Raw genomic sequence first — 14,886 nt, 5'->3', positions numbered from 1 at the left:
ACAATTATAAAAAAAATAAAAATTTATTATTTTATAAAAATAAAAATAAAAATTATAAATATAATAAGAAATTAATTTATTATTTTATAAAAATAAAAATAAAATTATATATTAGTAAATGGTCCAGAATTTGATTTTGATTGGAAACACTAGGGTTAAATTTGCACAATTTCATACGTTAGGCTAAATCTGCACTTCGCTTGAAACGTCAAAATTAAATATTTAGTGCATTATTTGGTACACTAATAACATAGTAAAATATTTAGCAGTTTCAAAAAAATTATGATTAATTTATATGTAACACGTTTAGTTTTTTGAAACTATCTAAAATATTTTACTGTATTATTAATATAATTACAAAAAAATGTAAGAAACTGGTTTAAAAGGTCCGATGTGGTTAAATAACAGTCAAACAAATCTTTTCAAATTTTCGGTAGCGTACGGTTAAAATTGATCTTGCAGAGTTAAATTTTTTATAAAAACCCATTTTTTATAAAATTTACCTCAAACAACGGTTTAATCCAATTATAAATGGAATGCATAAATTAAACAAAACAAATGCAGCAGAGGATCATAGGTGCATTACCGGGATCATCACTAGGCTCAAATGAAGAACAGTATGTGGCAATCATTTTCTTTGAATAGTTGTCTTCAAACAATTCAGCAAATAAGTGTTTTGGAGAGACATCACTGCAGTCGGCATTTTTGGGTTTAGCAACGAAGCTGACATGACACCATGATGTACATATATCAGTAGATCCAGGGAGATATAAGCTCGCACATTTTAAATAATGGGCATCTACGATTTCAAACTCTGCACCCTAACCAACAAAGCGAAAGATTAGAAATGATGCAGCAGAAGCAAAGAGAGAGCAAAAACTGGTATGAATATCAAAGACGCAAACCTGGGTTTTCTCATAAAATTACAAAGCAATCTTCGCAAATGGTAGTTTCATATCCGTGCAGAGAAACCTGTATGCAGCCATCTGCAGCTGCCTATAATTGGAGATTAATCGAGGAGAAACAAACAAGTTAGTGTTATTGGCTGGCCATAGTAAAAGCTGAACAGATGCTACCAATAACTAAAAAATGTATTTCTTTCTCATGTAAAAATGAATGTTTACAGAGAATCAGAGGAATCCGCATTGTATTCAAAAGGCACAGGGCCTCCACCCATCTCTCCTTGTGATGCTCCTCTTTGCACCCTATAATTGGAGAATAATCAAAGAGAAACAAGTTAGTATTATTGGCCACAGCAAAAGCTGAACAGATGCTACTAATAACTAAAGAATGTATTTCTCATATAAAAATGGTAAAAAAAACATCATTAGGCTCCTGATCTTTCATTTTTTGGTTCATTAATCCTCTGATCTTTTATTTGGATATATTAAATCGTTTATTTTTTTGTCTCATTAAGCCCTTCATGACCAAATTAGTAAGTTATAAAAATCTAATTCTGTTAAAAATACGTTATTAACTTCATTTGTATTTGAAATTATTAAAAAAAATAGTTTTTACAGTTTCAATTAAGATTTTTACAGCCACATTACACATCAAAACTGCTTTCAAATAGTGAAAAAATATAAATTTCGAATGCAGTTTCAATGAATAACAATCTGTTAACCGAATTTTATGTTCAAAATTACTTTTTTTTGTCATCAATGGCTTAATGAGACAAAAGATAAAGGTAAAAGGTATAGTTAAGCTCCTGAACTGAACCTACTTTAAAGATCAAGTCTCTGGTCAATTATTTTTCCACATTGAGCTCTTGATCATTAATTTGTAATGGATTTGGCTCTTTGGGAGAAGAGAAGATCGATTTAGCGATTTTAAGGCTGAAAATCACAAAATAAGAGAGGAGAGATCGAGTTTGGAAGAATCCACTGGAAATTAATTTTCGTAATTTGTTGTTACTTTTTACTCTCTATTTATCATAGTCAATAAACTCTTATTTTTATTTGTCCACGTCAATAAGTTGAATCGCCCTAATGATGCGTGTCAATCCAAACTCGAATAACAGTTTATAATACCAATGAAGGTTGGCCCGAGTGGTAAGATCGTATTAGTAGGATTGTCAATGTAAATCATGTTTTCATGTCATAAATTGACAGGCCTACAATCCATACATTTTTTATTCTAAACAAAATGTAGAAATGAAAGTACTCTATTTCCTAGTTTAATCAAAATAAAATGGAAATGTAGAAATGAAAGTACTCTATTTCCTAGTTTAATCAAAATAAAATGGAGATGAAGATTTCGAGTAATTCCAGAAGAAGCAATTTAAACTCAAATAACAATATTAAAATTATGAAAATAATTGATGCATCACAGCCCGAGAACTCCAAAAATGATGATTACGAGTAGGAAACATTAAAATTTACTTTTTTTCATCAAAGAAATCATGAAAATAATGCATATTCTTTGTGACGATTTTACATTCATTGCAAAAAAATTAGACAATTTTACATTTTTCATCACAAAAAAGTGACCGATTTTGCATTTTGGAATCAATTTTTTTTTGGCTGCCCAGGGTAAATTCAAAAAATTCTCTCAAAAAATATAAATTTTCAGGTTTGACAAAAAATTATAAATTTTCAGTTTTGACAAAAAATTATGAAAATGGCAAAATTGTTCAATAAGAGACAGTAACTAATAATTTGGAAACGGTAAATAGCAACACCCAACAATTATCTTTCTTCTCAAACTCAAAAAATTGATTAATTAGCCATGATATAAATTCTTTTTTATTGACTAACAACTGTATTCATAAACACTTGATTATCAATATTAGTATGTTATTTATTTAAAGGATTTTAACTATACACAGGAGTCCTATAAATAAAATTACGTCAAAAAATAATGACTGCGCTGTCCCAGTTTCTAATCTTGTTCCAGCCTATATAGAATCCAATGCCCCGAAAATCCGAGGAGTTCGCTGTCACAGTTTCATCTGAAGTTTCTAATCGCCAAGATGCCCAATTGATTAACAACATACCGTTTTCGGTTCAACATATACCCTCCATGGATGAGAACCAACCTTATATCCATCGGCAGGATGAAATTTCTGACCAGGTGGGCAAAAAATACAACCATGGTCGAATCCTGCACAAAAAGCATAAGCAGACAATGTTAAAACTTGAACATCCCAGCCGGAGGGATTACTTGAATATACAAATAGTTATCAAAAAGCAGAAAAAAAGTCTACAGGTCTGGAATTTAAAAGCATTTATTAGCTGCAAACCAATGAATTTGTAATTATGCCAAAGGGGAAGGCTGCAATGCAAATTATATATGGAATGCATAAATTAAATGGGTTAAGGTGCAAAAATACACCTAAGGTTTTGGGTCAGGAGCAATTTTACTCCTAACGTCTAAAATGGTGCAATTTTACCCTAATGTTGGAAAACCAAGAGCAATTTTACCCCTAATGTTGATAATTTGAGACAATTTCAGATATTATTATTTGTTCTTTATTTTGCAACAATTGTACATCAATTCTTTCTAAAAAAAAGGATTTCATGTTTTTTGTAATTTAATAATAGAAATGGAGATTAATATTTATAAATTCGGTGAATTTTTTTTTTTTTTTTTGTCTAATTCGTAGAAAAGACAGTATATTTTATTTTTACCAGTTTGATGAATTATTTTTCAAATTAACCCAATTTATCAACGTTAGGGCAAAATTGCTCTTGGCTACAAACATTAGGGGGCAAAATTACACCATTTTAAACGATAGGGATAAAATTCTTCCTGAACCAAAACGTTAGGGTTGCACTTTAACCCAAATTAAACAGAACAAATGCAGCAAAGGATAATAGGCGCATTACCGGGATCATCACTAGGCTCAAATGAAGAACAGTATGCGGCAGTCATTTTCTTATAATTGTCATTGTCTTCGAACAATTCAGCAAATAAGTGTTTTGGAGAGACATTACTGCAGTCGGCATTCTTGGGTTTAGCAACGAAGCTGACATGACACCATCGTGTACATATATCAGATCCAGGGGGATATAATTTCGCACATTTTAAATAATGGGCTTCTACGATTTCAAACTCTGCATCCTAACCAACAAAGCGGAAGATTAGAAACGATGCAGAAGCAAATACAGAGAAAACCGGTATGAATATCAAAGACGCAAACCTGACTCTTCTCATAAAATTCCAAAGCAATCTTCGCAAATGGTAGTTTCCTATCCATGAAATGAAACCTGTAGGCAGCCACCTGCAGCTGCCTATAATTGGAGATTAATCAAGGAGAAACGAGTTAGTGTTATTGGCTGGCCATAGTAAAAGCTGAACAGATGCTACCAATAACTAAAAAAATGTATTTCTCATGTAAAAATGAATGTTTACAGAGAAGCAGAGGAATTCTCATCGTATTTAAAAGGCACAGGGCATCCAGCCATCTCTTCTTGTGACACCCTATAATTGGAGAATAATCAAAGAGAAACAAGTTAGTATTATTGGCCACAGTAAAAGCTGAACAGATGCTACCAATAACTAAAAAATGTAATTATCATATAAAAATGAATGTTTATGACAGGCTATACCCCCTTGTGAATGCCAAAGCCCATACACAGATTAATATTGGTAAAATGCACAAGACAACATATCAAATTAGTTGCTCATCATATGAATGAAAAGCCAAATCCCAGCAATCAGTAAAGCATTTAGTAGTAATTTAGAGAACCCTACGTCATTTCTCTCTTCAGAAGTCCGTCCATGAACAGTCCAAAGGGGGATCTGTCAATCCTTACTTGGGGGACATACGCCCTATCACTGCAGAACAAACGAAATGAAAATCACAAACTAAAGCTTTTCAGAACACGGAAGAAAACAGCAAACCCGACAGCCCAGGCACGCTAAAAAGTCACAACAGCAAGGTCTACTTGACATGAACTCATTGAACCTTCTGGAGGGATCCTTCAGAATGTTATCAATCAATAAGAACAACTAATCAAGATTTCATCTATTTATCTTACTGGTATTTGATTCACCAAGAATCGAAAACCCTAACAATCACTGAAGTAACTAATTGAAAATTAGAAACTCCATGTAGAGACATGCTTCGATTTGGCTTGATGCTACAAGTCATAATTTCTCCTTTTCTATACTAATTGTGAATGCAAAAGCCCATAATCAGATCAACAACAACAACAACAACAAAGCCTTAGTCCCGAAATGATTCGGGGTCGGCTAACATGAACCATCATATAAAACCGTGAAAATCAAGTCGTGTCAGCGACACAGATTCGCTCCCTCCACTCCGTCCTATCCACTACCATATTTTCCTCAATTCCCAATAAACTCATATCACTCTCGATCACCCTCCTCCAAGTTTGCTTAGGTCTTCCCCTTCCCCTCACCACTACATCCCTTTGCCACTCTTCGGTTCTCCTAACCGGCGCATCAAGCGCTCTACGTCTCACATGGCCAAACCACCTTAGTCGGTTTTCTCTCATTTTATTCTCAATAGATGTGACCCCTACTTTTGTCCTAATTATTTCATTACAATCAGATCAATATTGCAAAAATGTACAAGATAATACATGACATAATTTTGTTCAAAATATGAGCAAGACTGAAAATCCAAATCCCAGGAACCAGTGAAGCATTTAGTTGTAAATTAGAGAACCTTACCTCTTAATAGAGGAGGCCATCTCCAATTCGGAGGTATCAATTCCATTATACGACCTACAATTGCAGAACAAGCAAATTGAAAATCACAAACTAATGTTAAACCTTTTGCAGGGATCCTTCAAAATATTATCAATCAATAAGAACAACTAATCAAGATTTCATCTATTAATCATACTGGTATTTGATTCACTGAAGTAACACTAATTGAAAATTAGAAACTCCATGTAGAGACATAATTTCTCCTTTTCTATACCAATTGTGAATGCAAAAGCCCAAAAACAGATCAATATTGCTAAAATGCACAAGATAATATATCACATAATTTTGTTCAACATATGCAGAACCTTTTCAGAACACAGCTATGTAGAAGAAAACACAAAATCTGACAACTCAAACATGTTACAAGTCAAAACAACGTCTACTTGACATTACTTCACGAAACCTTTTGCAGCAACATTTCATAATGTTATCTACCAATAAGAACAAGTAATAAGGATATCATCTATTGTCAGGGTATGGTATTTGATTCACCAAGAATCGAAAACCCTAACAATCAGTGAAGCACCTAATTGAAAATTAGAGAACTTCACGTAGAGACATGCTTCTTCTAGACTCTCTTACACTTCACTTGGTGAATCTCCGAGCCTCCACCCATATGTCCATGGGAGGCATCAAAACGACTTTGCACCCTTCGTATACAGAACAAACAAGATAAGAGTGCAAAATAAATGATAGACGATGTGAAAGCTTTTCCGAAAACCTCAACAGAGAAGAGAACATCAACGCCTAGAACCCAGCACAACAACACTAAAAGTCTACGCCGCATGAATTCAAGAAATCTTTTGTAGGAATCTTTCACAAAGTTATCATCAAATTTGGTTTGTTATCGGACCATGGTATTTGACTCCCGCCAAATATAAGAGATCTTAAGTAAAGATTGCAGCTTAGTTTTTGTTTGATGCTACAAGTCATAATTTGTCCTTTTCTATACCCCTTGTGAATGCCAAAGCCCATACACAGATTAATATTGGTAAAATGTACAAGACAATATATCAAATTATTTGTTCATCATATGAGGGAGAATGAAAAGCCAAGTCCAAGCAACTAGTAAAGCATTTACTAGTAAATTAGAGAACCCTACGTGTGCATTTTACCCTTCCAAGATCCGGCAATCATTACTTGCGGAACCCTACCACTGCAGAACAAACGAAATGAATATCACAAACTAATGCAGAGGCTTTTCATAACACAACAATATAGAAGAAAACAGCAAACCGGACAGCCCAGACATGCTAAAGAGTCCTAACAATAAGTGAATCAACTCCAACTGGACCTTAGTATGCATAACAAAACAAGTGAAAAGAGCAAACTATTGATAAACACGGGATGTGAAAGCTTTTCAAAAAAAGGCAATAAAGAAGAGAGATCAAAGCATAGAACCCAGCCCAGCGTTGCTAAAAGAACATAAATTCAAGAAGCCTTTTGCAGGAAACTTTGACAAAGTTACCCATCAAATATAACCTATCAACTATTCATGATTTGGTTTTTTTTTATCAAACCATGGTATTTCGCTCGCCAATTATAACAGATAAAATACTGTCTGAGAAACAAAAATTAGAAAACCCCGCAATTAATTATAGATTTGAAACTTTACATAGAGGCACCCTCCTTTAAGACTAGGTCACCCTCCTTGACTAGGTGAGGCTCATAGCGTCCAAAAATCTGAGGCGCCCTGTAATTGCAGAAGAATTAAAGAGAAACAAGTTAGTATTATTAGCCATAGCAAAAGCTGAACAGATGCTAAGAATAACTAAAATACATTTCTCATATAAAAATGAATGTTTTCTTAAGTACAGATTACAGCTTAGATTTTGCCTGATATTACATATCATAATTTCTCCTAGATCCTATACCACTTGTTAAACCTTTTGCAGGAATCTTCCACAAAATTATCCATCAAAAATTATCTACCTACTAATCAGGAATTGGTTTCTTACCCGTCCATGGTATTTGACTCGCAGCCAAATATAACAGATCTTAAGTAAAGATTGCAGCTTAGGTTTTGCTTGATGCTGCAAGTCATACTTTGTCCTTTCCTATCCCACTTGTGAATGCAAAAGCCCATAAACAGATTAATATTGCTAAAAAATGCACAAGATAATATATCAAATTATTTGTTCATCCTATCAGGGAGAATGAAAAGCAAAATCCCAGCAATCAGTAAATCATTTACTAGTAATTTAGAGAACCCTACATGTCCATTTCTCTCTTCCGATGTCCGTCTAAGAACAGTCCGAAAGGGGATCTCTCAATCCTTACTTCGGGGCCATACACCCTACCACTGCAGAACAAACGAAATGAAAATCACAAACTAATGCAGAAGCTTTTCAGAACACGGCAATATAGAAGAAAACAGCAAACCCAACAGCCCAGACATGATAAAAAAAGTCACAACAGCCAGGTCTACTTGACATGAAGTCATTAAACCTTTTGCAGGAATCCTTCAGAATGTTATCAATCAATAAGAACAACTTATCAAGATTTCATCTATTTATCATACTACCAAGAATTGAAAACCCTAACAATCAGTGAAGTAACTAACTAAAAATTAGAAACTCCATGTGGAGAAATGCTTCGATATGGCTTGATGCTCCAAGTCATAATTTCTCCTTTTCTATACTGTAACACACTAGAATACATGGGATACCATGTAGATTGAGGGACTACATTGATATATTTTACTTAAGAACAATACACATATATATACAGGGTTCTCCTTCAATCAAGGAGACATAGTAAGCCCACAGCAGCCTCTAACAATGATTTAGTTGACTTAGGCATGCTTTAGTTGACTTAGCCATGCTTACATTTATTACATTGACTTATTCTATAACACTCCCCCTCAAGCTGAAGCATGGCTTTTAATCATGCTCAGCTTGCTACATACAGAGATAACATAGTCTAAAGACAATACCACTCAAAACAAAATAAAACATAAGAAACTGAAGATACTTCAGGATATAAAACATAATCCGGAGGATGCAACTCAGAAGAACAAAACGGATAGGCGGAAGATAGATGACAAGACAACAGCAGACAACAATCCTTGTCGGAAACAGAGAGTCGACAACGGCGGAAGAAGAACCGAGAAATTCTGCTCACAAGGCAGACAACGATGCTGAAAGAAACAGCCCAGAAATGTAAACCCAAAAATTCTCCTCATAAAGCCGAAGACAAATTCTGGAATCTCAATCCAGAAACCCAAAACAGAGACCAAACAAGGCTCTAATCCCATGTCAGGAGGACTTTTCTTACAGCGACGACGATACAGGGTGGCCGGAATGTGAGGAAATGCCGATCAGAGGCAGAGAGGATGAACCAAGGGGGTGGTGAGATAAAATGACATCCCAACAGTGAGTATTCAAGAGACCCAAGCTCTTGACAGAAATGGAACCCTGGGAAATACTACCCAGAAAATATTGAACCTTACAGAAACACAACTCTGGAAATACTTCACAACTCTGGAAATACTACCAGAAAAAAGAATTCAGAAACCTTAGACCTTAGGCTCTGATACCATGTAACATACTAGAATACATGGGATACCATGTAGATTGAGGGACTACATTGATATATTTTACTTAAGAACAATACATATATATATACAGGGTTCTCCTTCAATCAAGGAGACATAGTAAGCCCACAGCAGGCTCTAACAATGATTTAGTTGACTTAGGCATGCTTTAGTTGACTTAGCCATGCTTACATTTATTACATTGACTTATTCTATAACATATACTAATCGTGAATGCAAAAGCCCATAATCAGATCAATATTGCAAAAATGAACAAGATAATACATCACATAATTTTGTTTGACATATGAGCAAGACTGAAAATCCAAATCCCAGGAACCAGTGAAGCATTTAGTTGTAAATTAGAGAACCTTACCTCTTAATAGAGGAGGCCATCTCCAATTCGGAGGTATCAACTCCATTATACGGCCTACAATTGCAGAACAAGCAAATTGAAAATCACAAACTAATGCTGAACCTTTTCAGAACACAGCTATGTAGAAGAAAAAACAGAAACCCAAACATGTTAAAAGTCACAACAACAAGGTCTACTTGACATGACTTCAAAACCATTTGCAGCAATATTTTATAATGTTATCATAGTTACTAAAGGCGCATGGCGCACTAAGGGTCCTGGAGCCTTAGACCAAGGGTCGCGCCATAGCGAGACTAGGCGTACTTACAAAAACAAAAATTGTAAAACTAACATAAAAATGCAACGGATACTAAATCATGACATTATTCTTATGCATAAATAAATTTTAAAATGCAAAATAAAACCCATGTTTTTAGCTAAAGTTGAATACTAAATCCTAAGTTCTACTCCTATCAAAACTCTCCAAATTCATCACTCCTGTTGAAATCGAATTCCCCTTCGCTTTGTTTCTGTTTGAATTAGTTTTATGTGTTTTGTTCTACTAAACTTCTTCCTCTTATAACAAGACTCCCGCCAAATATAAGAGATCTTAAGTAAAGATTGCAGCTTAGTCATACTTTGTCCTTTCCTAGCCCACTTGTGAATGCAAAAACCCATAAACAGATTAATATTGCTAAAATGCACAAGATAATATCTCAATTTATTTGCTCATCATACGAGGGAGAATGAAAAGCCATATCCCAGCAATCAGTAAAGCATTTAGTAGTAAATTAGAGAACCGTACGTGTGCATTTCATTCTTCAAAGGTCCGTCTGAGAACAGTCCTTCAATCATTACTTGGGGGCCACCATACAGCCTACGACTGCAGAACAAACGAAATGAATATCACAAGCTAATGCATAAGCTTTTCAGAACACGACAATATAGAAGAAAACAGCAAACCCGACAGCCCAGACACAATAAAAAGTCACAACAGCAAGGTCTACTTGACATGAAGTCATTGAACCTTTTGCAGGGATCCTTCAGAATGTTATCAATCAATAAGAACAACTAATCAAGATTTCACCTATTTATCATACTAGTATATGATTCACCAAGAATCGAAAACCCTAACAATCACTGAAGTAACTAACTGAAAATTAGAAACGACTTCGTGAGAGAAACAAAAGTTCGAAACCCAGGACAATCAGTGAAGCAATTAATTATAAATTTGAAACTTTACCTAGAGGAACCCTCCTTGTTGACTTGGTGAAGCTCATAGACTCCTCCACCCATCTCTCCTTGTGATGATGCTCCTTGCAACCTATAGTTGCAGAACGATCAAAGAAAGCCAAGTTAGTATTATTAGCCGTAGTAAAAGCTGAACAAATGCTACCAAGAACTAAAAATAGAGCAGGCAATTTTGTGTTTCGTGTCAAAATAATGTGTTATCTCATATATATGTCATAATGCTAGAAAAATGTTTTTCATGTCAATCGTGTCGTGTCAGTCGGGTTGTTTCTGTCGTGTTTTCGTGTCTTATCACCGCCTCAATTTGGATAATTTTGCCTTTTCAAAAAAAAATTTAAATTTGAGAATTCGCATGTTTTATGCCTAGGCGAATGAATCTCCCGCCTGCAGAATCATAGGCCAGGTCGTCGATTCATCCCACCGGACCATAGGTCAGATGGGAGATTCATCCCACCTTTTTATTTAGACATCGTTATAAACATTTTGTTCGTTATTCTACACTAATTGCATATCCGTTTCAAAAATAATTATGCATCTTGTTCCGAAATAAAATAAAAACAATCGGTGAAGCAATTAATTATAAATTTGAAACTTTACCTAGAGCCACCCTCCTTGACTTGGTGAAGCTCAGAGCCTCCACCCATCTCTCCTTGTGATGATGGTCCTTGCACCCTATAATTGCAGAACGATCAAAGAGAACCAAGTTAGTATTATTAGCCATAGTAAAAGCTGAACAAATGCTACCAATAACTGAAAAATGTATTTCACATATAAAAATGAATGTGAAGTATAGATTACATCTTAGTCATAATTTCTCCTTTTCTATATCACTTGTACATGCAAAAGCCCATGAACAAATCAATATTGCAAAAATGCGAAAGATAATACAACAAACAATTTTGTTTAACATATGAGCAAGACTGAAAATCCAGATCCCAGCAACCCGTGAAGCATTTAGTTGTAAATTAGAGAGCCTTACCTCTGAATAGCAGGGTCAGATGCTTCAGAGTATATTGCCATCTCCAATTCGGAGGAGGCATCAATTCCACTATACACACTACAATTGCAGAACAAACAAATTGAACATCACAAACTAATGCAGAACCTTTTCAGAACGCAGCTACATAGAAGAAAACACAAAACCCGACAAACCAATATAGAAGATCAAGGTCTACTTGACATGAATTCATGAAACCTTTAGCAGCGATATTTCATAAGTTATCAATCAATAAGAACAAGTAATAAGTATATCATCTATTGTCAGACTATGGTATTTGATTCACCAAGAATGGAAAACTCTAACAATCAGTGAAACAACTAATTGAAAATTAGAAATTTCAGGCAGAGACATGCTTCTTCTAGATTCTCTTAAACTTGACTTGGTGACTCTCGGAGCCTCCACCCTTATTTCCATTGGAGGCACCATCACCACTTTGCACCCTTCGTATGCAGAACAGACCAAGTGGAGAGTGCAAATTAATGATAAACATACAGTGAATCAACTAACTAGAAATTAGAAAACTTCACGCAGAGACATGCTTTTTCTAGACTCTCTTACACTTGACTTGGTCACTCCCCGAGCCTCCACCCATGTCCATGGGAGGCATCAAAACCACTTTGCACTATTCGTATGCAAAACAAACCAACTTAAGAGTTCAAACTAAATGATAAACATGCGATGTGAAAGCTTTCTGAAAACCGCAACAAAGAAAAAATCAAAGCATAGAACCTACCTAGACCAACAACGCTAAAAGTCCACACTACGTGAATTCACAAAACCTTTTGTAGGGATCTTTCACAAAGTTATCATCAAATATTATCTATCTATTAATCATGATTTGGTTTGTTATCCGACCATGGTAGTATTTTGACGCGCCGCCGAATTTAACAGATCTTAAGTAAAGATTGCAGCTTAGGTTTTGCTTGATACTACAACTCGTAATTTCTCCTTTTTTATACCACTTGACAAATGCAATAGCTCATAAACAGATTAATATTGCTAAAATGCACAAGATAATATATAAAATAATTTGGTTAACACATGAGGGAGACTGAAAAGCCAAATCCCAGCAACCAGTAAAGCATTTAGTTGTAATTTAAAGAACCTTACGTCTGCATAGCACTCTTGCAAGGTCTGTCAGGGTAGAGTGGGTGAGGGTAACCAGCCATCTTGCTTCGGGGGGCATCAATTCCACTATACACCCTACAATTGCAAAACAAACCAAATGAAAATCACAAACTAATGCAAAAGCTTTTCAGAACACAGCAATATAGAAGAAAACACCAAATCTGACAGCCTAGACTGCTAAAAGTCACAACAACAAGGTCTACTTGACATGAAGTCGTGAAACCTTTTGCAGTGATCTTTCAGAATGTTATAAATCAATAAGAATACCTAATAAAGATTTCATCTATTTATCAGATTATGGTATTTGATTCACCAAGAATTGAAAACCCTAACAACCAGTGAAGCAACTAGTTAAATGTTAGATACAGAGACATGCTTCTTCTTGACTCTCTTACACTTGACTTGGTAGGCAAAAGTGCAGACTAATGATAATAAATACAGGATGTGAAAGCATATTAAAAAAGGCAATAAAGAAGATAACATCAAAAGCCTAGAACCCAGCCCAGCCATGATAAAAGCCCACAAGACACGAATTCATGAAACCTTTTGCAGGAATCTTTCACAAAGTTATCCATCAAAAATCATATATGTACTAATCAGGATTTGGTTTGTTATGAAACAATGGTATTTGACTCGCCACATATAACAGATCAACTGCTTCGTGAGAGAGACCAAATTTCGAAACGCTGGACAATCAAGTGAAGCAATTAATTATAAATTTCAAACTTCACATAGAGGCACGCTTTTTCTTGACTTGGTGGCGCTCGGAGCCTCCACCAATCTCCCCTTGTGATGCTTCTCTTTGCACCCTTTAATTGCACAACAATCAAAGAGAAAAATTAGTATTATTAGTCATAGTAAAAGCTGAAAAGATGCTACCAATAACTAAATTATAGAGATTTCTCAGATAAAATAGAATGTTTTCTTAAGCACAGATTGCAGCTTAGGTTTGATGCTACAAGTCATAATTTCTCCTTTCCTATACCATTTGTGAATGCAAATGCACAAGATAATATATCAAATAATCTGTTCAACCTATGAGGGAGACTGAAACTCAAAATCCCAGCAACCAGTGAAGCATTTACATGTAAATTAGAGAGCCTTACGTCTGGATAGCACTCTTCCAAGGTCTGTCAGGGTCAAGTGGTAGAGAGTATCCGGCCATCTTCCCTTGGGAAGCATCAATTCCACTGTATAACCTACAATTGCAGAACAAACAAACAAAATGAAAAAATAATAATAATAATAATGCAAACCTTTTGAGAACACAGCAATATAGAAGAGAACACAAAACCCGAAAAAGCCAGGCATGCTAAAAGTCACAACAATAAGGTTTACTTGACATGAAACGTTTTTCACAAACCCTAAACAATCCAAATATAACAGATCAACTACTTCGTGGGAGAGACCAAAATTCGAAACCCTAAACAATCCAAGTGAAAGAAAAAAAAATCACAAATTAATAATAAAGAGAGATACAAGATAATGAAACCAAAACACAAAACCATAAAAGAAAACAGTAATTAAACCCTAAAGTCCATACGGTTTCGGTTCTTCACAAACTCTTCCTTCCATCGATTCCTAATTTCGACTTCGAGCAAACCAACAACGCAGACGTAAACGATATTCTCCTTATATACAGTGGCAGGGTTGTAAGAAGGTTTGACTATCGATTTTGCGCTCACATTATATTTTGCCCCCTTAACTTAGACCTTGGTTAGGAGTTTAATGGAGGGGAGAGTTAAAGAAAGTAATAGAAAGGGAAGGGAAGGTATCGAACGGAAAGTTAACAATTAATCTTATTTTGGAGTTTAATGTATATGTTAAATGTTTAACCTTGTTTGGGAGTTTAAATACGGATGGAAAGAAAGGTTAAATTTATTCTGTAGAGATAAGAAATTTTAAAAAAGTTTACGTTACTTCCATTAACCCCCCATT

At 35.0% G+C, this 14,886-nt stretch overlaps 1 protein-coding gene across 8 annotated transcripts; it reads right to left on the bottom strand.

The window, feature by feature from the left end:
* Window positions 1-2,728: 2,728 nt before the first annotated feature.
* LOC136233535 (uncharacterized) lies at window positions 2,729-14,647 on the bottom strand. 8 transcript variants are annotated; one of them, XM_066023217.1, is made up of 19 exons: window positions 14,492-14,646; window positions 14,055-14,147; window positions 13,680-13,757; window positions 12,931-13,023; window positions 11,800-11,877; window positions 11,418-11,492; window positions 10,813-10,893; window positions 10,375-10,452; window positions 9,591-9,644; window positions 7,895-7,981; window positions 7,638-7,781; window positions 7,295-7,372; window positions 6,782-6,835; window positions 5,641-5,694; window positions 4,696-4,779; window positions 4,354-4,422; window positions 4,142-4,232; window positions 3,828-4,062; window positions 2,729-3,102 (listed from the first exon to the last, which is right to left on the bottom strand). In XM_066023217.1, the coding sequence occupies exons 1-19, from the start codon at window positions 14,521-14,523 to the stop codon at window positions 2,984-2,986; spliced, it is 1,677 nt and encodes a 558-aa protein (XP_065879289.1). In that variant the 5' UTR covers window positions 14,524-14,646; the 3' UTR covers window positions 2,729-2,983. The 8 variants fall into 8 exon arrangements, with proteins under 8 accessions (XP_065879289.1, XP_065879292.1, XP_065879290.1 ...); XM_066023220.1 differs by lacking the exon at window positions 4,696-4,779; XM_066023218.1 differs by lacking the exon at window positions 6,782-6,835.
* Window positions 14,648-14,886: the final 239 nt, after the last annotated feature.

The sequence above is a fragment of the Euphorbia lathyris genome, chromosome 6 (assembly GCF_963576675.1).
Source record: "Euphorbia lathyris chromosome 6, ddEupLath1.1, whole genome shotgun sequence".
Lineage (NCBI taxonomy): Eukaryota > Viridiplantae > Streptophyta > Magnoliopsida > Malpighiales > Euphorbiaceae > Euphorbia > Euphorbia lathyris.
The sequence above is the reverse complement of the archived record's forward strand: the minus strand, read 5'-3'. Positions and strand labels throughout refer to the sequence as shown.

Bases quoted from the DNA above. Each gene is read 5' to 3' on its own strand.
- LOC136233535 (XM_066023217.1), bottom strand. From the start codon at position 14,523: ATGGAAGGAAGAGTTTGTGAAGAACCGAAACC. The intron at 13,758-14,054 runs GTAAGGCTCTCT...GTGCAATTAAAG, and splicing joins TGGAAGAGTGCTATCCAGAC to GGTGCAAAGAGAAGCATCAC. The intron at 11,878-12,930 runs GTAAGGTTCTTT...CTGCAATTGTAG, and splicing joins TGCAAGAGTGCTATGCAGAC to TGTGTATAGTGGAATTGATG.